General features: G+C 43.2%; 1 protein-coding gene across 1 annotated transcript; it reads left to right on the top strand.

The window, feature by feature from the left end:
• The first annotated feature begins 1,474 nt into the window (after nucleotides 1-1,474).
• Nucleotides 1,475-27,417, top strand: dars1 (aspartyl-tRNA synthetase 1). The gene is made up of 18 exons (XM_079170605.1): nucleotides 1,475-1,614; nucleotides 4,534-4,639; nucleotides 7,166-7,195; nucleotides 7,544-7,601; nucleotides 9,252-9,344; nucleotides 10,554-10,656; nucleotides 14,727-14,829; nucleotides 15,337-15,417; nucleotides 17,785-17,844; nucleotides 20,711-20,822; nucleotides 22,383-22,517; nucleotides 23,953-24,100; nucleotides 24,818-24,964; nucleotides 25,258-25,300; nucleotides 25,831-25,911; nucleotides 26,368-26,479; nucleotides 26,654-26,725; nucleotides 26,849-27,417. Exons 1-18 carry the CDS (start codon nucleotides 1,592-1,594, stop codon nucleotides 26,938-26,940), a joined length of 1,599 nt encoding a protein of 532 aa, XP_079026731.1. The 5' UTR covers nucleotides 1,475-1,591; the 3' UTR covers nucleotides 26,941-27,417.
• The last annotated feature ends 348 nt before the right edge of the window (nucleotides 27,418-27,765 follow it).

Below are 27,765 nucleotides of genomic sequence, written 5' to 3'. Positions count from 1 at the left end.
CAATATCAACTTCCTGTGCACATTTGTTGCAAAATTTCAACCTTTCTGCCATCTAATATATTAGTTAAAACAAACTAATGTGTGTATGTTGAAGAAGTGAAGAGTTTCTTGTTTGTTTTGTGGGTTAAAGGGCAAAGCTATTGAAATGGGAAGGAACTGCTTTCTGCTGGTGATTCATTACCAGTGTGCATCTAGGTTTCTAGCTGTAACTTGAGACCATTGTCCAGAATCTGTAGGGCCTCATTTAAGTTTTGTTGTTAAGATGTATTAAACTTACGAGTGACAGTATAAATACCGGTAAGTGCAGAGATTGTTTCAAAGGCCTATTGCTAAGGATGGAAGGAAAATAAATACCACAGGTTCCTTTTGGGCAATGACCTGCTCCACTAATGATTACATTGTTTTGGTTGGAAAGTGAGCAGCAGGAAGGCTGTTTCCTGCATCAGGAGCTCCTGTGGCCAACAGCCTGAGAAAAGCTTTGATGACCCCCTACTGTATTCAAACCACCACCACTTGCTATGCTCGGCCATTCCCGCAAAGGTCACTGGATACCTGGATGCACTTTGTGCACTCGACCAAAGGCATGGAAGTTCTTTTCATGGAGAGTGTCACTTTTAGTGTTCAAGTGGGTAGATAAAAACTATGACAAGACATGGTGGTGTTTGAGTGCATGTTGTTGCAGGTGTGAATGTTGATTTAGTTACTTCAGATATTTAAAATTTTAAAATACTTTAGACTACAGAGTACGATTTTCTCATGGTGGTCGTTTAGCTATTCCTATTATTTTTGGCATGTAGGCCTGTAGACACAAATAATTAAATGAATCATACATTGTCAATAACTTAATGTTTTTCATATGTGCATACCATGCTGTATAAACAATATATATCTTTACCTGTACATATTGTACATAATCATCCAGTCCATGCATATCCATCCAGTATTTATTCTTTATTTTATTTGTATTGCTTTTTTTACAACTTACAGAACACTTGATCTGTAAATAAACATTTTATTTTAGTTGTTTTGTTGATCATTGGTGCATTTTATATATATGTACACCTATTTTTTTCTGCCACCTGTGTACATACCCGTCCTGTCAATGCTTTAACTTTATTTGTCCAGCGTTGTTGTCCTTGTTTCTAGCTGTTATTTATATTTATATGTAAGTGCAAGAGAGAGAGAAAAATGTTTTTAATGAAGGCTATGTCCAATTTGTCATGTTATTCAGATATTTCACTTATCAGACGAGCCTCCTTATTTCTAATTGGCATAATATGATCCCATTTCGCAGCAGCATGTATAACTATGATCTAATTGACCCTGAGATACGGTTAAAGCCATTGTCCATCAGGTGCTTCCATTATTTTGTCTACGCTATGATGAGGCATGACCAAATAAGTTAGTCGGAACTACACATTAAAGACACTCGTTTCTAGCCGGAACCCAAAGCATCCGGCATTTGGTGCTCCGTCAAAACAAGTCCTTCCTTCCGGTGCACGTCCATGCTCCGAACAGCTGATGTGGTGCTTCTCTCTGCCAAACAGCCGTGAAAACATTTTGTCCTCGTTCTCCAAGAATCTAGCTCGACATGACTAAAGAGGAAGCTCAGGGGTAAGAATAGTGGGGGAGTTGTGTGTGTCATAACCAACGTCTCGCAGAGGCGCTTTCACGAGCGGGTGCTAGCAGTACTACGGGTAGCAACTAGCTAGCATTACCTGAACGTGCAGCAGATTGCATCATCTGACAGTTTAAGTCAAGCCATCATGAAGTTTGTTCTCACGTGAACAAAAGGTTTGAATAGCAGCAATATAAAGATTAACAGAAGATTAGCCCGTACGGATTAAGTATCCGCTGTAGGGATTTGTTCTCTTTAAACAACGATTAACATGAAAGAGTCGCACAGTTTATGATAGCCTGGCTCAATAAGCGATTTGCCTTTTGATAGATTCAGGTGCCAAGATGTTACAAAGTCCCTTAGGTGTCTTGTGATTTCGTCATCTAATAGCTTAATATTAAAAACAATGTCAGCCTTTATATCAAGTCCACTTTGTTGCAGACTCAAAGCTTGAAGGGGAATGAAGTAATTATGTCAAATAGTGCAAAGATCCATAGTTGATAACTGACTCCTTTATCACCCAGATAACATCTTGAGTCATATTCCAAGATGTTAGTCTGCACTCTGCACATCCCAACCTGTCACATTCCACCGCTGTGCCCCTGTCAGTGTCTCCTCTGGTCATGAGCCAAGTTCTGTTTTAAAGTTTGAGTTCTAGACAGGAAGGAAGTCCACCTCAAGTTACTTTAACTTCTTATATAAAATGCACTGAGTGACCAGAAACAAATAAACACTCAAAATGTTTGGCTGGCTAGTTGTAGGACCGCTTAGCTTGCTTTTTTAAAGTAAAGATCTTGGATGACGAAGCCTCATGCGGGGATTTTGTGCTACTGTTTCATCCATTTATTGTTTTTATGTTACGTGTTCACTCAACTGTCAATATCTGTTGTTCAGTTAAGGCAGTTCACTGATTGTCGGTAGTTGCCAAATGGGATTCTCTGTTTATGTTTAACTGTGAAACATATAATCATGTTTCTGTTCATTTTACAGTTTGAAGAATGGACAACCCCAAAGTTTATGTTTTTAGTGTTATTATGACAGCAGTTTGTAGTTGATTCAGACTCGCCTCACTTGCCTCGGGGTGGGGCGGTGGTTAACAAATCCAGTTTAACAAATCCAACTGGTTGGAGGAACATATAAACACCAGCCCGTGTGCGTCTTAATCGTTCTTTATCTAAACAGGAATACGTATCCCTGTTGTAAACATACATATGAGTATTCTAATGCTACCTTGTGTTGGCCGTGCTATGAACCGTGACTACGGTAGAGTACAGGAACACCTCACCCCCATAATCTACTTTATACTCACACTTTCATGAAGGAAACTTAGTTTGTCCCGAATGCCTCTACGGCCGAACGAAGAATCCAAAAATGGCTAAAGTGGTTGTTGAATTGAGGTAAATGGGGAACTCCATCAAATCATCAGTTTACGAATTCTCACAAAACTCGTGTGGTTTAATCCAGGTGTTATTTATCCAGTCGTACGCCCACTACTTCCCAAACACATGCCTTTTTGCTATTTAAAATGCTTCATGCTTGCACAGGTGCGCTACTCGTCCGTGTGAGAACTGTTTCTGCCAAAGTGCAACAAGTGATTGTTTTTGCGGGTAAAAAAATCCTTTAATCTTTAGTCCAGATTCATAACACGTCCACAACTCAAGGTAGCATTAGGCTACTCATATGTACGTTTTGTTGTTTGCTTAATATCTGCTATGCTAATTCAAAACAGTACATTTTTAAATCAATTGTACGACAAATGTATCTTCAGGAGTGACGGTGATATGGGATCTTAGTGCAGTGCAGCTATTTTCGTATGACATAAAAAGTTCTCATGGGAAATCAAAAAGGATTTGTCGACAGGTCGTTGGAACAGTGCTAGTTTTACATTTGAGGAAGTCTAAAACATGGTCTGCAGTCCTCCCTTGGAAGACGAGGACGTGCTCTTGTGTGACTTTTGTTTCTTGTTTGGGCTTTATTGCTATGTATAGTCGCCCTTTGGTCTTTGTTGTTTCCTGTGACTAAATAGGAGCAGCTCCCATTTTTCTCCCAGGCTTCCTCAAGCACTACACACCTGGCGATTGGGGAAACTGCACTCACTCATTGATCTGCAGTCTTAGCACACACAAGTCTGATTTTGGGGGGAAAAGTGCAAAGTTCAGAACATTTGTGATACCAAGTCTGTGTCCACCTGGTTTATTGCAGCTGTTTCTTTGACGGCCTTTTTATCCTTTGACCTAACGTATTGTCTTATCTCTTCCTCAGTCAGCCACAGGTACCGCCCTAATGAAGCAGTGTAGGCCGGCATAAATCATTGCACTTCTCTTTTATTTTCAGTTTGAAAGGCAGTTTTTTAATTAACTAAAAACTTAAGCTGAACATTTGATTTATGGCGATTTTTGCATGTTGTGTTGATAAGAGTGTCGTGTTGTATTTAGTCTACTGTCCTGTTGCTGCTATAAAACAACCTTTACTTGGTAGGCGCATGCTTATCAGCACTGCCATTGTGTTGTGCCGTGTAGTGTGGCATTTAGCAAATAAAGACACCTTTACTTTCAGATAAAACTAAATGTTATCCTAATCGGATGAAACCGTAAACTCTACATAAACAATTTAATGGATTAGAAAGTGCCGCTGGGACTACTTTCTTCTAGTGTTTATCGAGCTAATCGTACTTTCTGACGTCTCCGCTTTTAGCCAGCTCTTCATCTCTCCATTCACTCAGGCTACAGCTGTTTGGTTTGAAACAACAATGGGATTAAAGGTACTGCTCGGACTCAGAAGCCGGGGGGGGGGTGGCGGCGATGGCTCACAATGCATTTTCCCAGGCGGTCAACAACTTCCTCGCGGGGCCGCAGGAGAAATAGAAGGTGGAAGTTGACTTAAATGTTTGTGCCGTGTACCTCTTCCTGTTTCAGGGGGACGGAGGAGGAGGAGCAGCAGGCTCAGTCAAAGAAGGGCCTCAAGAAACAGCAGAAGGAAGCGGAGAAAGCTGCAAAGAAGGCTGAGAAACAGGCCAAGCTGGTCAGTGTTGTTGTTTTTTTTCTTTTTTTTCCTGGTTTGTTGTTTCACATCCGCCTCCCCCTCTTACAGCTGGCAAGGCTGTGACGTGCGGTTCTGCAGGGCATTGTGGGTCCAGGAGGGTCGGTTAGCCGCAGGGGGGCAAGAGTATCCATTGTTTAAGTATTCCTGTCATTTTGGATTTGTTTATGTCTAGCCAAACAAAGTGCTATTTTCTACACTGAGTTCACGACATGCTAGCGCTTCTTAACTCGTGTGCACGTTGAGAGGTCCTTAAACGTTCTACACAGTAACTCACTTGAAATCCCACACACTGTCAAACACTCACTTTACAACCTTTTTATCTGGTAAAGTCTAGTAAAATAAATCAGGATTGCACAGGATTTTTTTTTGTCCTTTCATGCTGTGCAAACTGAGTACCGTGTTTCTGTATATGCAACAAAGCATGTGGATCAGTAGCCAGGGTCAAAGTACTTGGAGTGCCACATTTGTTTTTTGTATCTCACGAGCATATATGAAGTGACAGCAATCGGTGCAATCATCTGCGTTTCATTGCCACAGATGTCACTGGTTTTGGATTTGTAGGAGCTTTGGAGATGCAACGAGTTGATTTGACACTGATGCCTGAACCCAAACTCAAGGGGATGAAGTTCCACCATTGCTTAAAGTTAGTGTTGTCGTTCATGTTACACGTTGAGTCAGAGCTTCCACACCGGCTTCGGCTCTTTTGCTACAATGTTTCCACTGATGACGTCTTTGCCCCCGTGATCGATTTTGCTGATTCACTTCCTCATTACGTACGCGGCTGTTGCTGCACAACTCGTTTCTTACTTGACCTGCGAACCTTGTCCCAGAAAGACTCATTTGAGAGATTGAGAGGGAGCCTTTACAAGAGCAGTGAAGTTCACCGCGTAATGTTAGTGTGTGAGAGTTAGGGTGGACGCGGACAGGCGTTGGGGATCAGAGCAGAAGTGGAATTAGCAGTAAAGTTGTCATGTGGTAGTTGATGTACAGTGTAATCTTCAGACTGTCCATAAATACACACTGCTGCTCCTCACCACCAACATTTGAGAATGTGGGCACGTTCTTAATTCCCATAGGATGAAGCCTAACTTATGTCTTTTTAACAAAGCAACAATAAATACATCCGCAGTTATTTGACTTCAACCTAGTTTAATCATATGATGTCATACTTTAGTACACAATAAACAAATATTACCAGGACCGCTACAGACGAACATTTAATATCCAGGAAATCCTGTCACACCACAGCCGACTGTCCCTTTAACAATGTGGCCACAATTAAGCACATTGACTGTAGACAGTTTTACTCCAGACATTAATGTACTCCTAGAACCACATTGACTGAATCAACATCGGCGAACATCTGGTTTCACAGTAACGGCCTTCCGCTGCTTTCGCATTAAATGTATTTTTTTTGTGAAGCCCATGCTGGATGTGATGAGTCACAGAAGTAGATTACAGTATCAGAATTAGCTCAGTATTTACTGTGGGTTGGTCGGTTAAGTTTGACTGATATCCAATTAGCGCAACGAGGTCGGTATCATTTTCCTCAGGCAGTCCGTCGAAGCAAAAATCTGCAGGATATAAATGATTAGTCTGTATCCGTTGTTTAAAATGTGTCAGCTAGCTTGACACTGGCTTATCCGAGACTAATTAGACTCCCTCTGCCTCAGTGTGTCATGATCCAACAGCCCTTTTATAGGGGGAAGCAGCAAAGTATCCTGTCCTCCAGCTGAATTCGCCCTGTCGGCATGTTTCACGGAAGTAGCAGGTGTTGTCACTGCTTTATATCTTGGCTGTTGCTGCCTATATCGGTGTGGCATAGGAAGCATTGCCTCGGGGAGGACCTGGAAGTTGAGTTTGAATGTTCATCGAGTGCAGTGTTAGCTCGGTTATTTGCCGTCGTGCACTTTTTTTTTTTTTTTGTGCTGACACTTGTCACTTTAGTGGCCCACGTGAGAGTCGGGTCGCTTCACGGCTGTAGCCGGTCTATATCCATTTGATCGTGAGCTGCAATATCATCCATCATGTGACTGGATCATCATATCGAGGTTGGCCGATTCCAATTCACTCCGCCGCCACCAGCCATTTCCGTACACCAATATCAATTTGCATAGGAAATGGAATTGTAACTTTGCCAAGACACAACCTCATCGCACTCTGGGAGTCATTTGCCTAGAAGTCAATGCAGAGATAAAGAATCTGTCCACTTACGCTCTTTCTATTACAAAGCAATATCTCCTCCTGCCATTACTCATTGTCTATGATGTGTTCGGGCAACATGTAGGAGAGCAGTGCATTCCAGGGATTCAAGGCTCGGCTCCAGGACGGAGCGATGATTTATACATTTTATTCAAACCCCTGATAGCGCAAGATGAAAACACAATTCACGTGACTGCTGTAGCAAAACGTTTAAACGTTAGAATTTAATAGATTGTCCTCTTGTTGTTATTTCCTGGCTATTTGCAATGCCCTTTAAATCCCGGTGTCCTCCTTGTGTTTCAGTCTGCCGAACAGCAAAGCACCGAGGAAGATGTAAGTATCCCCCACGGGACCACAGTGCTCATCCTCTCAGATCAATCCCCAGCCTCACTCTACCTCTGCCGTCACACCTTTTTTGCAACAGTTTGTATGCAAATGCCTGCACACTGAACTCTGTGTCTCTGTTTTTACCCATTTGGCAATTTCCTCCTGAGATTGTGATAAGAGTCATTATTTGTCTGTTATCTCACATGTGGTAGACAGACCGTCGCTTATGAAATCATGGCGGTGGAGTTTGGTTATGAGAATAATAGAGTTGATGAGCACACGCTCAAAGTGGCGCAATGTTTTATTTAGCCGTTGGATGAAATGGGCGGAGATGTCACGCTTTCTTTCTTTCAGGACTTCGCCAAGGACAGATATGGCGTGGCGGCGATGGTCCAGTCCCAACAGAAACTGGGTTAGTAAGAAAGTTACTTCCTTCACTCAACAACCAAACGTCCTCTCATTGCTGAAAACACAAGATTTGCAATGGTACTAATCACAAAAGTACTAATCACAAAAACATTTTGCTTCTCCTTAATGTGACTTCATGTTTCTCTGTCGCAGGCGGTGATATTTGATGTTTTAAGAAGGGTTGAATGTGGTTTCTCTTGGTAGAAGTAACGTTTTGCTCTGCCTCTGCCTCCATTCATCCCATTTGACGGAACGACTCTCTTCAGATAGTTTCTAGTATATTTCATGATGTGACAGCTGTCCCTGTTGCCGCTCTCGTTTCCAAACGCGTGTCTGCACAATATCAGCGGAGTGCATGAAAAATATATTCACGCTTTATCGCAAATAAATTCTCAGAATAGGATTATCCAGAGTAAACAAAAAGACTTCCTCTCATTCGACCAGATGTCTGTTTTCATATTATTTATTAGTGTTGGGTGCTTTTTTTCCTCTTATCTGTGTGCTGCATTATTCTCAATTTCCTGTCAATCATCTGGCACTTAAGAAGTGGAAGTCTCTTAAAAACACACATCATTACAAGCTGCTGTGTCTTTTTATTTTACCGTGTTTGGCTTTGGCCTTACCAAGGATAGTAGTTCATTTAAAAATGTGCTTGAAAATGTGTTTTATGTTTTTTTTTTTAATTGGGTTAATGTCTTAAACTGGTGCAATTATAAACTAGACAAAGTGTAGCAAAGTTCCTTCTTCTTGCAAGTCACTCATTAAAGTCACACATGCGCAGGTTGAACATAGATGCTTTGGTGCAAAGGTTTTAAACGGCATATTTCATCTTAACATCCACTCTTGTGGTGAGGAGGCATCCTGAAATAAAGAATGTGCCGCAACTCTCAAATTCTTATGTTTTGTGATACAAGACGACGTCCTGATCCAGAACTTCTCAGATTACCTTAATCTGTCTGTCAGGAGTTACAGATAACACGATTAGAGCTGATAGACATCAGGAAAAATGCTTCTGGTCTCTTCTCTCAACGCGATTGCAGCGGCGATAATTGCAGTAACTAATAGTGTGCGATCGCTCCCGGATGAAAGAGGCAGCAGGCGGACCTGTCGAGGTCGTCCATCTGTCTGGATGCTCTTTCAGCTCCAGTGGCAGCAAACAAACTAGGGCCTCCTTCACCTGCATGCCGAGCCATTGGGACGGTGTGTGTGTGTGTGTGTGTGTGGGGGGCGGTGGGGCTTTCATGTGGGTTGACGGAGAGTTCTCAGCCAAACGGGCGGCTCTGTTTTCTCTGGTGTAGCCTCGGTGTCTGCTTCTCCTGCTCGCTGATAATAAGGAGAAAGCATGCCTCTGAGTGACACAGGTGAAACTAGAGTCAATTTGTCATATAGCCCACAGAGAATGGGCGAGTTAGACAGCTTTTTCAGCAGCCCTCCTAGTGTGTCTTATTTATTAGGCACCTCTGTAATTTGAGCATTTTATTGTGCGTATGTCTGCACATGCACATGCATGCTTATTCAGATTTCTTTCTGCCTTTGGGAGTGTGCATGGGGGGGGATTAGGAGGGGTGTTAGATTCTTTACACAGAGGTGGTGAAATCGAGGCAGAAATGTCCTTTGAAGTAATAAGTCCTTTATGTGTGTGTGTGTGAGCCAGACAGGGTGTTGGTGCGCGTCCAAGACCTTTCTCCTGAGAAAGCTGACCAGCTGATCTGGCTGCGTGCCCGAGTCCACACCAGCAGAGCCAAAGGTGAGATCACACCTCATCTTTGTTCACTTCTTTTCTTTTAGCTTAGAGACACAAACAGGCAAGATTAGATGACCCCCGTGCTAATCCTCGGTGCGCTATAGTCAATTGTTTAAAAGTTCTGCCCTTGGGCCAGCTCTCTACGTCACTCCCTTTCTTTTCAAGACCAAACCGGTTGCCTCTGACTTGCTTTTATATTTTCATGACCAAGATGACTGATAACACTCTCTGCAGGCTGATCAGCATGGAGACTCAGAGACAGGAAGCTTTGACTGCGAAAAATCCAATCCAAACTGTAACCCAGTATGAAATATCAATTTTAAGCGACTTTCACCCGTTCTCTACTTTATATTCCTTTTGTGCGATTGTGCGCAGACTTGCAGAGCAGTTCTTTTGTTTTGTTTTTTTCATTCCTTTCACGGCGGGCAGAGTTTGACAACCTGAGGGTGTTTTTGATATCATTGTCTTGACTAGCATGTCGCTGCCGACTGCAAACTCGGATAACCTCTATTTGCCGGGTTCCTGCTACTGGCGGCCATGGAGCCGCTCTATTTGAATACAATGAAGCTACTCAGCCCTGCTGGGTTATTACTTCTCTGAGTCAGCCCTTTTCTGCTGCTCTGCTAAACCTGCAATTACAAATGAACTAGGGTCTCAATGATTATCTTTTTGGCCATTTCCTTTCACAATAACTTCCAGAGTCAAGAGTCACTTCCCCTCCACTCATGTCTTCATTCTCTCTGCTCGCTGTAAGGATGTCCGTGTGAGCGGAATAACATCCTGATTTGGTCTGGGATGAGGTGCGTCTGTTGGTGGGATTTTGGCATTGCTATTATCTCCATCACCCCCCCCCCCCCCCCTTTCTCACGGGCAACAAACATCAAAGTACCTGGGTGGTCTGACTGTCTACTGCCCGAGGTTTCTGTTGGCTAACTTGTTTACACTCCTCCTAGGTGTGTGTGTTTGTTAGGAAGGTAGTAATCAACCTTTCTCCACACAGTGCTCTTCAAAGAGAGGACTCTGGTCCCATATGTTTGACACTTTACCTGTCGAGAGGAAGGTCCTTGCAGCTGGCGCCTTCGACTGAACGAAGGCACTGTTGCCTCAGAGAGAGGGCCCAAGCTTTTATTGTGACAAGCCTGTTAAGCTTGCGTAAAAAGAGATCTTAACAGCCACGGCGCTATCTGTTGTTGTTGTTGTTTTTGTTTTCAGGGAAGCAATGCTTCTTGGTCCTGCGCCAACAGCAGTTCAACGTGCAGGCACTGGTCGCTGTGGGAGATCGTGCCAGCAAGCAGATGGTCAAGTTTGCCGCAAAGTGAGTACCGAGACTGCTTTTCCTGTCGGAGAGGGCAAAAACAATGGTGGGAAAAACCTGGTCCCTAATCGCCCACCGATCCATTTTCACACATTCTGAGTAAAAAGGCGGGGGCGAGGGGGGGCGACGTTTGGGGGAATCCATCATTTTTCACTCAACAACAAAAGCTGGCTGTTAACAAGGCGGCATACAGCGGTGTTTTAATGGAGCAGTTCCTGTCGAGATGGCAGATACAGCAGCTCGGATCAGCGGAGGAAGAAATACTTCAGAGCCAAGCATCATTATTCATGTTAGCAGCCAAAGTGTAGCCCATTACTGGTCGTCAATGAATGAATGCAGCTATCAGCGGATATGCACTTTATTAAAAAAGGCGGAAGGGTGGAGGGGGGGTGGGGGCTGAGTAATGCTGCTTTAGGCTGACGTATGTTCACTAGGGGAGTCCTTTATGAAATGCTTTTTAAAATATCACACATTAATGTACATGAAACATGCAGCACTTTTAAACAGATGTGCAAATTCATCCGTTTCTCCACTGCTTTCCATTCCATTGTTTGATGAATTGAACATATTTGTAAATGGGGAAGCACATAGTTATCATGTATTTCTTAAATGGCACCTCTTCAGATGTTGCTTAATCAAGCGAAGGGCAACACCCACAACTGTAATCCAACACACCGAAATGGCAGTTAAGACGTTGGATAATAAAGAACTTGAGCAATGCAGAGATTGCAGCTGTATTTAAAACGAGCCTCCTATTGAGCAGCAGCAGCAGCTACCGTAGCATTACAGCCACGTCTGCGGTTTCCCAGTAAATCTTCCAAAAAAGTTTAAAGGAATCCGTTTGATTAAAGCTATTAAAAGCACATCACTGGCTGAGCAGTTTCCAACATCATTGAGATGCGGGAGCCACCTTGTTGTTGCAGACGATCACCTCATACACAGCGCTGAGGCCACTGTGGGTTGACCAGAGGACCAGTGTCTCTCCACAGCGTAGTAGCTGCAAAGCAGTCCTACAAAAGACTTTTAAAAGGTATATAAAATAGCATTTCTTGTACTACGGTGAGAAACATCGACCTGCATACAGCCAGATTTATTTTAACACACGAAAGACTTCATGGAATGAGTAACTGATTAATGACGGAGTTTATATACGCACTGAGTTAAATCCAAACAAATCAGAGCTACTAAATGACTGATGAGAATGTGCATAAATTACCATTTTACACACATTCCTGATACCATGTCTTGCCGTATGTTGAGGTTTACAGGAAACTAAACCCAAGAACATTTTTTTTCTAATGAGGGCGACGTCACTGCTGCTCACACCCGAGTCTTGACCTCCGCAGCCTGAACACACTGACCCCACTTTGTTAGAAGTGTCAGAATCGCCTGACCGTGTCGCGCACTCAGCCGACCTGCTTCCCAGCCGTCTGAGTAAAAGTTGCTTTGTAGCTTCAGCGCCGAACACGTAGAACGGAGCAGTGATTTCAAACTGCATTGTGTTTAGCGTTGTAGGAAAGTTTGCATCATGTTCGCAGGATATTGTGTTTTGTAACTGCCGGATGATTTGCTTTATTTGTAGCAGTTTCTCAATCTGATTCTGTAATGTCGTGGTTACACGATTGCCAAGACAACATGGTCTTGCAACAAAACAAAGAAATTGCAAAGTTACGCTACAATGTAACAATTTACCAAGAGCGTTTTTTTTTTAGCGTTGCTGGTAGGATCAAAACTATATGCGAGCTTTATATTTAAGTCTTTAACAGCTGGTCCTATCGGTTCCTGTGGCTTTCTGGCCCACGTCTAGTTTCACACACTTTGGTGCGATGATTGACGAGCTCGGTAAAACCCCTGGATCACAAGTAAATCCTCTCATAATCACGCCGAGGGCCGTTATGGCATTGCAGGGGTGGTCTCCTTTCACATATTGTGTGTCCAAGTCATTTTCCTCTCACTCGCACTATTTAATTAAGTGATCTTCAGGCTTTGCTAACTTAACACCACTCGAGTACCTCTCGAGTGCCCACTGTAGAGCAGAAGGGAACTGTGGCTGGTTGTTGTGTGCACTGAGGTTTGATTCAATCCTGAATTGGCTGAGTCAGTCCGAGCATGCCCTGTATGAGACCCTCACTAGTCAATGAGAGCAGCAGCCCTCCATCAAAAGTTCTCTTAAGTAGTTTCAAGGGTCAGTTCACCCATATTTTAAAAACATTCTCACTTACCTCTACAGGTACGTAGCCGATCAGATTCTTTGGGTTTTGTTCTGGTTCCACTTCAACGCAATGGAGGTGAATGACATTTCATTTAAAAGACTCATTGCAACGTCTCTTACTCTGAATGTAGCAGGTGTCCTGCATCAGTTTGGGAAACCATCATGTTGGTCTGCAAAAGGCCTGTTTTGTTTTTTTGCAGCCCTGATGTCTGCTGAATCTTTAATCTCTGTCCGTCTTTTTGTTTGCCTCAGCGATAAAGCGGTCAAAAGTCTCGCAGGATAATGAGAGTTTGAGATAGATCTCGGGTCCTGAGGGGTAACGTCTGGCACGAGGACTGAAAACAACAGGATTGGAAAAACATCCACTATGCGTAGCGTCTTCCACCTTTTTGGAGTTGTAAAGTCAGTCTGCTGAGCTCTGCTCTTCAGTCAGGTTATTTAGTGCTGCATTAGCAGCTGAAGGAAACGCCACATGCGTCTTCCATGGCCACAGTGTTGTGTTCCCGGGACACTGATTCAGTCTGAAAGCAGTCGCTCTGCCCTTTACTCGTATTTCTCATCTCCATGTGATACTGTCAACTCTGTCGTGAGTTAATCAGTCGGTTTCCCCTCAGTCGCCCAGCCTCTGGGCCACGCAACAGTGGTTATTTAATGTGGGGATTTATTTATCCAACTGATTTCCTACTAGAGGGGAAGGACTACGGCGGCAGCTGTCGTGGGGCTGAAGGGACGGCAGCACCCCAGTGTTCAGTCCCTCATTACTGCATTTTAATGAGGAGGAGTGAAGGATTACAGCAGGTTTCCCATCTGGCCTTGCGCTGCAAGACAGTCGCTCTTATCTGTGACGATACTCTGGGTTTCAGTGAGAAAGCTGTGTGGGATGCCGCATTGTTTTGAAAACCCATAGTAACAAAAACAATGTAAACGGGTTCTCTTCACATGCTGCGGTTTACTTTATGAACTGTACAATTGGGGAATTCCTACCCGTCGGGGTCAATGCGTTGTTGTAGTTGTGCGAGGTACTTTCCAGCAGCCGTAAAATGATGTAAGCTGCAACATGTTTTCTCAAAGGTCAACAATCCCTCTCTTACTCTCCGGCTTCGATTTATTTACTTCTCCTTTTTAACTGATATCAAAATGAATCAAAGGCTATTGAACTATGTGATTATGCACATTACTATAATGTGTCCTCGCTGCCATCTGCCTCGAAATGAGCTGGTTTGATGGCTCACGCCCCATTTGATGGACAGTTAGGGCAAGTAGGGCCTTATACCCCCTCAAAGTGATGCAAAGAGTTTTCTTTTAAAGCAAAAACAGGACTCCTTTTTGGGGAAAAATACTAATAGTGTGATGGGAGTCCTTTCAGGGTCCTGAATTTATTTTGAAGTTTCTAAAATTGTGGCGTCATGGTGTATTTTGTGAGCTATTCCGTAACAGACGGCCAAATCGGTCTAATAGAGACGTGTTGAAACAGTGAAACATTTTGAGCCTAACATCAGTAGACGCAGAGGAAGAAGGATAGTGGTTTTATTTTGAAATCCACAAGCTTGCGGTATCTCAACTTTCATCTTCCCCCCTGTTAGCTAATATCACGTGGCAGCTGTATTTTTATCAATTTGTGGTGATTTTGGGGGAAAAACTGCTTCTTGTTGTAACCCCAACTCAAAATCACACAACCATATGCCACACGACGCCTTTGCACATGGCACCATGAAGAAACATGAAACCGCTTGTCTGTATGCATGCATGCATCAGTCCCAGTGTAATGTTCTCAGCCTGTTAGCCTCCCACACAGATGAGTTTGTTTTCTAAGTGCTATCTGTTGTTTACACTCCGCCCTCCCAACTGTCTCCACCAGCATCACCAAGGAGAGCATCATAGACGTGGAGGCGTTTGTGAGGAAGGTGGAGCAGAAGATCGAGAGCTGTTCCCAGCAGGACGTGGAGCTGCACATCGAGAGGGTGGGCACACCTTGTTACATCGAAAACACACACACACTCACACACACACTCACACTCACACACACACACACACACAGAGTTCATAATGCGCATACACTCAACACAGTTCATGATCTCCGAAACATCATGTGTGTTTGTTTTAATGAATACACTATACTAGTGGCACTGAAGTGAACACATTACATTTGAGGGATAGGGGGCAAAATATCAGGCACACACTCCAAACACTCCAAACTCTGACGCTGTCTAAAAAACAAAAACAAAACATAAACATAAATATAAATCGGTTCAGTATTGAGCTGCACATGATCGTCACGAGCGTGGCATCCGGCCTAGTCAGTCACACATAGATGAGGTTTTAACAGGTTTGGCTGTTGGTGCTTTTCACTTTTACTTGCTGTGCTATGTGGACTCCGGGTACTTTCCGGTGTAAGAACATCTTACAGAAACGTTGGTGGTTTATCACCCTTCTGTATTGTAATGGCCTTTCTTTCTTTCCCCTCTCAGATTTTTGTCATCAGCCAGGCAGAGCCTCGTCTCCCCCTGCAGTTGGAGGATGCCGTCAGGCCTGATGGAGAAGGGGAAGAGGTGAGGATGGATGGATGGATGGATGAGAGGGTATGGAAGGCGTGCTTCTCACCATTTACCCTCTAATGCCATTTTCTGCACTGTGCCCACTAATTCGACATATTGGCAGACACCCAAAGCGAATCTCACTCATTCCTTTCAATGAAGCAATGCACTGCAGCTCACACTCATTGTATGACAGTAGGTGGGTGATTAATGCCTCTTAAGGATCCACTATGTGTTGTGGTTTGGCTGGATAAGAGAGAATCCACCCACCAACAGTGAAGGAGACTTGGAATAGCAAATCTGGTACATTCTCAAGGAGGAACTTTCAACTTTTCAACTTTGTCGGGTGAAAAGAATCGGCCAATAAGAGACAGCTCAGTGTCAGCCAGACAAAATAAAAAAAAGATCTGTTGACTCCAGACTCTGCTTCAACTCAAGAAGACTTCAACTTTTCATTGTGAGAAACAGGAAGTGACTGTGTGAGAATCCACTGTCTGAGTCTCATGACACGCATCCATAGATCTGACAATACAGTGACAACAAAATAATGAACATCTAAACCTAAATGTATCTGTATACTTAATATTAAAAGCAAAATTGCAGCGTATCCGTGAGTGAACTGACTTCGTCCTTTCTCAGACGTCAGTAAGGAGAATCAAAATATATGTTCTCGGAAAAACCCGAGGATTGGGTAATCAAACCTGGTTCAAATAAACAACATTAAGAGCAAAATGACTCGTACTGATTAACCAGACATTCGCTGAGTAACGCCACCTCGTCTGACTCACCCCCTTCTCCATGCAAACTGTGATTTCATCACGTAGTGTTTATAAGAGCCAACAGCCAGGGTTTAGGGTGCCTTCTGAATTCGTGATCCATTTAAGAAGTCATTATATTTCCGGCCCACAGTTGAGTTGGTTATTAATGGTCATTAAACTTTGAGGCTGCTTGTTTTGGAGTGTGAATCGCAGACGTGACAAACGGCAAGTCAGTTTGACGCTGGTGTGGTGGGCTTGGGGATTCGATTCAAGAAAGATGTTTTTGTTTTGTGAATTTTGAACCAGCATGTCTTATCAAAAATCATTCAGTAGGTGTAGCCCTGTGCAGGTCGCTCCTGCAGTAGGCTCTGTGTCTTGTCAAACAAATTGACGACTAACAGTTGGCAGGTTAGCAGAACTAGCTGCAGCCAGTGGACAGGTTGTTTACCTTTAGACAGGTGATTGGATCCTTTAGTGGTGTTCCTGCATGACTTGAGTGCAGCGGTATGAAGTTCCCGTACAGCAGACGTCTCATCAAGCTGTCCATCTTTATTTGGGAAACTGAAATGTCTGACGTGCTTGTTTGTAAAGATGCAGCGTCTGTAAAGTGAGGTTTGATGTAGTTACTTTGTGAACAAAAAGACCCAATGACAGAGATATTGACCTGCATTTTTGGGAAATTATATATTTTTCTAAAGAAGCTCCATTTGCTCAACTCAAAGTGTTACTGTTTGACGCAAACGTCTCTATTAACAGATTGAAACTGTTGCGTCAACATCATTAGTAACGGATGCAGAAGAAGAAAGATCGCTATCGGTTTTCTGTAGCTGTGGATCCATCCCATTCAAAAAGATATATCACTTTACTTTAATATATGCATCATGAGCAAATCAATATATGGCTCTCACCATACCAGAGACAGCTGAGAGCTGATCCGTGTTCATCCAGTAAGCCAATCTGTGCAGCTGCAGCAGCATCCCAGGTGCTTTCAGCATGTCAGTCACACACTTGCAGCAGCACCTGCCTTCCCGAGAGACACGGGCCTGAGCAGCCCTGCCTATCCGACTGTACGCCTGTCTAACCTTTTGTCCCTCTGCGTGGGGCTGTTTGGAGCAGGATGTGGCGACACAGGCTATTAGCTCAAACCCCAGCGGGGCCGGAGGAAGCGCCCGACATCCACGACCCTGGAAGCTGTGGTTCCTCCTGTGATGAGACATTTATTCTTTCATTTTGTTTTTCTTTTCTCTTTTATTGCCCTGATGTCCCACTTTGTATTTTCTTTTTCTTTTTTACAGTTGACCCTGTAATGATTGCTGCAATTTGTTGGTATAAGCTGTATAAGCCTGGTCGTGTTTCATTAGGAATAAATAGCACGAGAGTTGTTGTTTATGCATGCTTATAATCTGCCAATAGCTTTTATTTATTTATCTTATGCAGAGAATGACTTATATTATATTGCATGTTTCCTGGTATTGTCTTTCTTCTGAGGGGGGAAAAAAGCATTTTACACATCACTGGCCACAAACACAAAGAACAGAACAGGAGCTGAACAGTTGTTTAATATTTCATTGTCTGAGGGTTTTTTTGTGATGAGATGTTTTTTTTGGGGTTCTTTTGCCCTCAGGAAGGCAGAGCCACAGTCAACCAGGACACCAAGCTGGACAACCGGGTGATTGATCTCAGGGTAAGTTGCTACCAGAGCTGAGAAAACACGGAGTATCTATCTTAATGCATCTAATCTTGCAAGCGACATGTTCACATTTAAAGCTTGAGTGCTCGTCTGGTGAGATGAAAAACGCTGTTACTTTAGATACACGAGGCCACTCCTGTTTTAAGTTTCATTATTTCCATCATAATAAATTGTTTTAATAATCCTCCTTAAATTTACAAATGCGACAAAGTATCGAGTAATAAAGGGCATCTTAGGATCCACTCTCGCTGACAGAGCACTACGCGGTCAGACTCCTACATATGTGGCTGAACTACTTCACCCTTATACCACCCGCCCGCGCTCTCGGGTCAAACGTGTTAAACTATTGTCCGTCCCACACACTCGCCTTACGACCCGTGGTGACCGAGCTTTTGAGGCAGTAGCACCGAGGTTGTGGAACGCTCTGCCTGCATCTTTACGGTTTGCTGTTTCTGTGAACTCGTTCAAAAATCAGCTCAAGACGCACCTGTTTAGACTGGCGTTTGTTTCAAGCTCATGCCCTAGGCTTGCGCTTATGCCATGTTTTTAATTTATTACTTTTTCTTGTGCCTTCTTAAATGTAAATTGTTGGCCCTGCCAAATCTGCTGCTGTTAAGCACTTTGTGACTGTCTGTGAAAAGCGCTTTATAAATAAATCTTACTTACTACAACGTTAAAACAATAAGCGGAGAAATGTTAGGCATTTTTTATCGTTGAGGTGAACCTCTAAAGTGAAAACGAGCCAGTCTGTGATTTAGTGGGAGAAATCTTTTTGCAGTGTGGTCGATGTGCTACACCTATGCCAGCAGCAGTGGAGACCGAGCCGCAGAGCGCCTCATTGTTTTGATCTGTGCCTCCCACGTGTACGATGCAGCAGACAGGAAGGCACTAACACCACAGCAACCAGCCGCGTAGCTCATGAGCCTCGCAGCAACACCTGTTTCTGTAACGCTGAGCTCTTTTGAGCTCGTGGACTAGAAGGTCTGTCATCAGTTTTTCACTTTAGAGCCCAGTGAAGCTATAAAGCGGTTCCCACACTGGCAGACAGACACTCCAAAAGGGAACCGTAAACCTCCCCCGATAATAATTTAGTTCCGACAAAAGCTCCCCTTGTAACTTGACCATCCTTAACCATAAGGAGCCGTATTTCCCACTGTGTCGTACAGTGACACATATGGCTTGTATTCATTTTAATTTAGTTGGCATAACACAGCTGGACTCACAAGTGTTTTTTTGGACAGTCAACCTGACTAGTTAGTCGGTGCTGAATCCTCTAACGGGCATGTAAGGAATACTGTAATTGCATACAAGCATCAGTCCAATCTTAAGTACACCATCTGTTCATTTAAAAGCGGCAACTAACAATCATTTTTATTGATTTATCTGCCAATTATTGTCTTGATTTATCATGCAGTTGTTTGGGCTATAAAACGTCAGAGAATTGTGAAAAAAAGCACGATTCTCTAAAGCCGCAGGGGATGTTTTCTTCGAGTGACTGGTCCAAAATCTATAGTCAGTTTACTATCACAACTAGAAAAAGAACAAATCTTCACATTTGAGAAGCTGAAACCAGTATTATGGAAATAGCTGATTCCTTTTCTTGTAAATCAATTCATCGTTTCAGCTTTAGTTTGATTTGTTGTGCTTGTCACATACTGGAGTGAAGTCGTTCTTCTGACTTGTAGCACAATAGACAAGCGAGAGAGGCTTGATGCATTGCACTCAAACTTCAGTACACAACATGTCTGTGACGGAGAATCCATCTGTTGTTTGGCTCTATTACTGAAAAGAAGAATGTGGGTGAGCCAGGGTGTGAACCCAAGCCCGATAATATAAACGTTTTTTTTTTCGTGCTTTGAATCCTTCCTGCGGTGGATCGTCACCACAAGTAGGTTTCATTCTGTCTCGTGTGCCACTGAGAGGCATGAGGCATTCAGGTCTATTTCAAGAGGCCCCTCGCTTTAGGACACTAACTGCTACCCACCATGTGACCCCACCCACCTCGACACCTTCTCTCTACAGATGTGTTCATAATGTGGTTATTCACTGACTGGTTTAAAGTTGGGTTTCCCAGGTTTGACATGGGCCACTGCCCAAAACGTAATACAGAAATTAGTCATAGGAGTCGAGGTGAACATGGTTCATTTGGTTCTCTGCTTTTCAAAGGTTGGGGAAAAGTGTTTTGTCTCCACTTCTTCTTCTTCTTCTTTACAAAAAGTTACAGCCAGACATCCCTGAAGCACTGTCTGCAGATTAATGAGCTTGCTACTATATGGACATTATCACCTTTCCATTCTGCAAACTGTTAGTCAGACGTGACCTACGCAGCACTGGATAGCCACTAGTAATGGAAGAGAGGGAGAAATGAGACCTTTTTTTAATTAACGCAGCCCTTGTGCATTCTGAATGGGAAGCACCCGGGTCTGTCTTCATGAAAGAGTATAATAAGTGGAGTAGAAAAGCCTGTAAAGCCCGATTGTAGAAATCTTGTGGTCATTTGAGATGAGTAAGTCGATTAGTGTTCTTTTTTTGGACATGCTCTGTCGCCTAACTGTTGCAGTTTAGGGGGATTTGGGGCTTAAGTTTCTACAGTAATCTCTTGGTTTAGTTTGAGCAATTTTTCTCCCCGCCTTAGTTTCAGCATTTACATTTATAATGATGGTTTGGAAGCACCTGGGGCTCTCGCTGTCTAACGCACGGCTTGCCCTTGCCAGCAGATAAGTGTTTCACCCGTCATGTCAGGAGGCGTTGCATGGACAGAAATCTTGTTTTCGCACATCTGTTTTACGATTGTGTAATAAATTCAATGAATCACGCTAAGTGTGGTAATGCCTCTCCGTGTGTGTGTTCCCTCCAAAAGACGACCACCAGCCAGGCCATCTTCCGCCTGCAGTCGGGAGTGTGCCTGCTCTTCAGAGACACTCTCACCAAGAAGGGATTTGTGGAGATCCAGACCCCTAAAATCATATCAGGTACAAACACACACCCTCTGTCACGTTGATCCTGCCCCATGGGTAAGACTAACGCGCACTGAAACATTTTAGATTAGATGTTTCAGTAGCGGTGCGCTTGTTTCCATATCAACACCCACAGGTGTCCTGTGAGTCATCGTGTGACAGTTGCACAGTTGACTTCCTGTAAGCGCTGTCCATTTTTTATTTATTTTTTCTAGACCTGCAATTCAGTTTGAAGTTCAGTTGAAGCTCAAAAAACGGTTTCAGTTAGTTTATGCACCCAAACACAGTCATGCACATCGATGTGAGTCATGCACATCTATGTTCACGCAATCAGCAGACGTATGAGAAAGAGTTTTATTGTTTTAGACTTGGAATGTTGATGCATCGACCCAAGCCCTCATATCAGCTCTTCTCCGCTTACATTTCCACACAATGCCTCTCTGATTCGACAGGGGAGGCCTTCCTTAAGCTTGCTCCCAAAAGACTCCACTTCACTGAAAGAAGGGAAGGCTGGGGGGAAAAAAAACTACTTAAGATTCAAACTGAAACCTTCCAGACATTCATAAGAGAGAGTTATTTTGTGCGTTTCCTTGCACAGTGTCTCTCTTATCCTGGGATCTTTTTCTCAACATGAGGGGTTGAGAGCTGACTTGGTATTCTACGTGTATAAAGTTTACCTTGGGAAGAAGCTTTCCACTCTTTAGCTGAAATGAATTCATTGTTTAAAGCTGAGAGAAAACGCTCCGTTATGTGTATCTAATTTTATAATGAAAGCTGCACATGGGTGATCAGGTACCGGCTTTGTTCTAAAAATCAATGTACAGCAAGTGGCAGTCCAAATGGATACTTTGTATTCTTACAACAGAGTACATAGTACACTGATCTCCAGTCCTCGGCCTCCCACACGCTTCTCACTTTTGAAATGAACTGTGATGAAACTTCTGACACTCTCACTTCTTCTTTTCTTAAAAGAGCCAATGATATCGTCTTAGCCTGCCGCTACTAAATTCAAAACTGCCGCTTTTTCATTTTGGCGGCACCTGTGAATCAACACTGCGTGCTTTTGCAAAAACCGCATCTTCCTGTCTGCCAACACCCAAAGTGCGTACAGTGAACCGTTTGTGCTGTGCGGACCCCCACCCTACTATTGACAACATGAGAAGATCAGATAACGCTCTGACGTGTGTTTTGTCAAATAGAGAACCGCAGATGCGTTATGTAAGTCTGGCCTTGTTTGTTTTGGCAACTTTCTGAGATGAACGAAAACAATCTATTACTTTTATTGACTTTTCAGCATCCAGTAATTTGCAGTCAAAAAGTCTGTGGCACACCGCTATCATATGAATATTCTAATTTTCCGAAAAAGAAAAGGAAAAAAATGACTGTCAGCTGGCTAATTAGTGTCCCAACTGACACATCTGCTGAACAGGCAACAGTTTATCATCATGAGGTGTGTGTGTGTGGGGGGGGTGTATGGGTGTATGGGTGTTTGAAATGAGAAAACTCAGTTTCCTGCATTTGTCAAAAACTATTTTTCCCATCCCATATCTAACGGTTGTCTTTGTCCACTTCTAGCTGCCAGTGAAGGTGGAGCAAATGTCTTCACCGTGTCCTACTTCAAAACCAGCGCCTACCTGGCCCAGTCTCCCCAGCTGTACAAGCAGATGTGCATCTGTGCTGACTTTGACAAGGTCTTCTGTGTGGGCCCAGGTGAGAATGCCTCCCGACTGTCCACTCACACGTTTTCCTTCACTTATGGCAAACGGCTTCACGAGCGGCAAGAGTGTCGTGAAAAAGCGTAGACCCTATTAACTGAGATGACAGTCTGAAAATGGCTGCAAATGCTTTTGGATTGTTAAACTTTAACAGACCTCCCTCTGTTGCTTTCACTGTGGTCAGAGCCGCTCTGGAGCTTAGTGTGTTAGTGACACAATGGGAGTCGTAAAAAAAAGACTTTATGGTGCTGTACTGAGTTTTAAGAGACCCCGAGTTCTTTTAGGTAAGCAAACACTGCCACCATCTGATTGGATATATACATCATGCAACAAAACAGCCTGCATGAATACAAAAACATGCTGTACACAGCCTTTCTATTTGAATTTGCTGCTGGCATCTGATTTTAAGGTGGAACAATTGTGTGTTCCACCGAGATCAATAAAACATTTGAGAGAAGGGTGCTCGCTCATTCCGTATTCTACATACCGGACCGAGGTCTTTTGTTTGCTTCGCGGTGAGCTCCACCGGAGAAATCAAAGGGCTTAAGGTCATCGCTGCTTCAAAGCAGCAACAATGAGCTTGCCCACTGTTGCCTTAGTTACAGTCGCACCAATTCGGCGAGGAAGGATAATTGGGATCAGCTCTCCTCGGCCAGAAGTACTGTGTTTGTTTAAATGTTCACATCTGTGGCGCCACTATCTGAGATCGGCTGAAGAGGTCTGTCACGGAACAAACAGACGTAAACACAAGACTGGATGTCATGTTAGTTATGTCTGGAGTTTTTATTCTTTTCTGTTAATGTATGCTGGAGTCATTAAACTGTGCCGGTTCTAGATAAAAACTCTGTATGCAAAAGCAGAAGTAGGTATGTATAAAGCCTTACATATGCATGGCTGTGTTTTATAGCTCTCGATCATTGTGACATTGTATGCGTGTGCACATACCTGATTTCCACACCGTTCGGCCTTATGTGGGATGTAGACGCAGCGTTAAATCAACTGCTTGCATGCGCACGTGTGCAGACTGCTCCACCTGTCTAAAGACCTGTAATTTAAAAGAACAGACGAGCTCAATGTCTCATTAGTAAGCTCCTCCAACATTGACTCTGTACAACCATCGTGCACAACTCTGGCTAATTATATGTAGTTCTCATGATGTCATCAATTCATCGTACCTGCAATCAGTGTTTAGTTTCTAGCGCTCATCGCACAATTAACAAAGTCATTCTTTTTTTTTTTTTCTTCTTCTCCCTCTCCGCTTGCCCCTGAAACAAAATAGTGAATCGTGCTTCGATGAAGCACAGAACATGAATTGGCACACTCTGCTAATTTCGTGACGACGCTGAATAAAATGCCGTTTCACTGCAAAATGTGTTGCGACCTACCACTTCTCCTCCACTTCCATTTACATTGAATCTGCCTCATATCAGTTTTCAGGGCTGAGGACTCCAACACCCACCGTCACTTGACTGAGTTTGTGGGTCTGGATATCGAGATGGCCTTCAGCTACCATTACCACGAAGTGATTGACTCCATCACTGACACCATGGTGCAGATCTTCAAAGGCCTGAGAGACAAGTACGATTTTAGGATTCATACAGTAAAGCTCTCAGACTAATAGGGCTGTAATGTTTTGTTACTTCCCCTGTGCTATTTGCTTTACTGAAACCTTTTGTGTCAGCTGAGGTGAGGGGCCAACTGCGCCAGAAATGGATGCAAATGACATAGAATAGAGGCTCAAGTTTTGTTTTCATACTCGACACAAGAGGTGAATTTTGAATGGATAAATTCCTGGAGAGGATGACAAAAGCTGTTGAATCCATATGAAGTGTGGTCACCCACTGCTGTTGGTGTATATCAGCTGATGTGGCGTTATTGCCTCCTAGTGGTGTGAATCAGTGCAGCATGTGTAGAGAGCTGTTAAAGCTGAAGACATGGATAAATATAAACTGGTGGTTAAAGCTCTTCTGGCATGCACGTTGATTGTTTGTTTTTCATCCCACCATCACTGCAGCGCTGCTGAAGAACAGCATTGACTGGATATGGCACCGAGCAAAGAAGAGGCTTCTGAGCTGCCACACAGGCTGATGGCTTATTCTGCATTTTAGTGCCAGTTTATCGTTACCCATTTAATTTTCTGTAGCTTTACTTGTTGGATTTTTTGTCCCGCAAGGCAGTTGGCATGATTGGAAGACAAACATTGAGGGAAATGTGTCTGATGTGCTGGAACATTTATTGAGCGAAGAAGAAGAAGAAGAAGGGGGGGTTTGATGTGTGCGTGTCTGTCTTCATCAGCTACCAGACAGAGATCCAGACGGTGAACAAGCAGTACCCCAGTGAGCCTTTCAAATTCCTGGAGCCCACTCTGAGGCTGGAGTACACCGAGGGCTTGGCCATGCTGCACGAGGCCGGGGTGGAGATGGGTGACGAGGAGGACCTCAGGTCAGAATACGTCTCACGCCCTGTGTCCCACATCCCACTCATTTTGTCAGATGATTTCATTTGATAAAAGCGGAAATAGACACGAGTTTGAAGTGAGGAAGTAAAACAGACCAATAACTCAGCAATAGTTCTTGACCTTTCTCTGTTTAACACTTCCTTGTTATGCTATTGGTGTAAAACCGCTACAAGATAATTAAGTATTTTTAAATTGTTCACTTTCAGGCATGTTGCGGCAAAACAATGTGACACAATAAGATCAAGTTACCAGTTTTGTCTTTTTGGTTGTTCTCTAGTACGCCCAATGAAAAGCTGCTTGGACGTCTTGTCAAGGAAAAGGTATGCTCAAACGTTTGGTGATTGGACACTAAAGGTAGAAACGTCTGTCACAACTCCTGATTAGGATCTGTGTGGGAGGATTTAAAGTAATAAAAAGCCGTCATTCGATGAGTTGCTGCATCACAGTCGGCACTTATTAGCTGCCTTCATCAGAGTGCTCCGAAAAAACAAGGTGATGTCATTACCGAGTCATAACACCTGAGCTACAGTGAGCTTTTTAGGAATCATCCACTTGGAGTTTCTCTTGATTGAGTTAAACAAAATAATACAGAAAGACTTGATATGGTCTTCATTATCGCTGCACATGGCAAAAAGAACTGAGCAGTGTTGACTAAGTTATTTCATCAGCTATAGTGCAGAACAGTAGCAACTATCATAAACAGGAAGACTCATTTCAAGTAATCCATTATACAATTTCACATTATAAAGAAATAAAAGGGGAGATCATTGTCACGGTTGATCCACAGGAATCTGTTTAATCCAAAATGAGGCTTTTAAAACCAATTTTTACTGTTTTTCCCCCCCGTTAGTATGATACTGACTTCTATGTGCTGGATAAGTACCCACTGGCTGTTAGACCCTTCTACACGATGCCTGATCCAAACAACCCTGTAAGTCTCTCACCTACTCATACACACACACACACACACACAGTTCTTGGCTACACGGTAGGAAATGTGCCGTGACAAATGTTATGTACATTTTTGTGACTAAGAATATTTTTCGGTGGACCTGCGGTTAAACTTGCATTCCTGCCAGAGAGCAGCTTTAGACTAGCCAAAGACTCCTCCGCAGCCTGTCCAGCCATCTGAATGCAATGACTGACAAACAATACACAATTTTACTGCAGAAGTAAAAGACACTGCAGTGTAGTCATGAAGAATTTAACTCAAGTACTAATAGACATTTTTTTAAATATTTCTGGCGTTCTGTACCACTGTGGTCTCGTGCTGATCCAGACTGTAGCACTGTCAACTTGCAGTCCTTCTTTTAACTTTCAAAGTCTTCGTGTATTGTCTGTTTCTCTTGACCCTTATATGTGACATTTCCTTTTTGTTTTTGGCCAGAAATACTCCAACTCATATGACATGTTCATGAGGGGCGAGGAGATCCTGTCTGGAGCTCAGAGAGTCCACGATGCTCAGTTGCTGACTGACAGGGCCGTCCATCACCAGATTGGTAAGAGTAGTGTGTAGCGATGGCTCCGATAGAGGTGCATTAAGTGATTTACATATCATTTCTGTCTCCCTCTATTGGTGACCAGTGTGAATTACAACAACAGGAAATGTGTTGGATCAGTGGTCTTTAACAACAAGTTTCTTTAACAACCTCTTTGTTTTTGTGATGCTACAGATCTGGAGAAGATCAAGGCATACATCGACTCCTTCCGGTATGGAGCTCCACCTCATGGCGGTGGAGGCATTGGTGAGGAATATCAGTTTTTTGTGGAACACACACAGGAGACAGAATGTTTTTTTTTTTCTGTTTCATTGAACACCTGCATTCAAATAATATACTATTATGTCTATTATGTATTATGTCTTCCAGGACTGGAGAGGGTCTGCATGCTGTACCTGGGTCTCCACAACATCCGCCAAACCTCCATGTTCCCACGTGATCCGAAGCGCCTGACGCCTTGAACCTTAAAACAACCTTAGACGAAGCAGATGCTGGTGACGGGAAAACCATACTAATCCACAATCCAGGGAGGGGGAGAATATAGGAGCTGGTGCCACCCTATGACTCTAACGTGCCACTATGATTAACCATTAAGATGAGAGAATGACGCATCTGCAACAGTAGGGTGTACTTTATTGATTGTCTATCAACAGCAAATAACAGAGAAAAGGGAGTTAGCAAGGGTATCACTGAAGTCCCTGTAAATGTAAAGCTGCTCACACGTAAACCTTCTTTTAATCGAGTCAGCGTTTGTCTACGTTCTTTTCTATGGAGATGTTTAGAAAAAAAAAAAAAAACTAACATACTACAGATCTGAGTCCCTCCTACTACCAGCACTAAGTACTAATGATTGTGGTCTCCAGCACTATGCCTGTGACTACAGGTGGTCTGTACGTCATTAGAGGACTAAACACAAAAAATAAAAACTTCTGAAACCATCAATTACTTTTTGCTATTTTTTTTGTATGCTTTTCGTGTGAACTGCCTCTGAATTCAACACAGGTGACATCTGATAAAAGTAATAGTTTACAGAGTAATGCATTTTATAAACGTGCACATTTATGTCCATTCCAGTGTATGCTCAATGTAATATCTCTTGAGCTACACGCACGCATGATCTACTGAAATAACACTTGCTGAAACAAAAAGGCAAGACAAAATATGAAACCACACCCATACATATGCTTTAGTTTCTCTCCTCATTCACAGTTGGGGAGGTGAAAGACTGATTCACACAGTGCGAGAATAAAAGTGCTTAAGTGTTAGACATTAAAAAAATAAACATG

Source organism: Pholis gunnellus, assembly GCF_910591455.1.
Source record: "Pholis gunnellus genome assembly, chromosome: 12".
Lineage (NCBI taxonomy): Eukaryota > Metazoa > Chordata > Actinopteri > Perciformes > Pholidae > Pholis > Pholis gunnellus.
This window is presented reverse-complemented; position numbering and strand designations above follow the sequence as displayed.

Excerpts from the sequence above, each read along its gene's own strand:
- dars1 (XM_079170605.1), top strand. The coding sequence starts at position 1,592 with ATGACTAAAGAGGAAGCTCAGGG. Across the intron at positions 14,830-15,336 it reads TGGAGCTGCACATCGAGAGG|ATTTTTGTCATCAGCCAGGC; the intron begins GTGGGCACACCT and ends TTCCCCTCTCAG. Across the intron at positions 24,101-24,817 it reads TTCAAAGGCCTGAGAGACAA|CTACCAGACAGAGATCCAGA; the intron begins GTACGATTTTAG and ends TGTCTTCATCAG.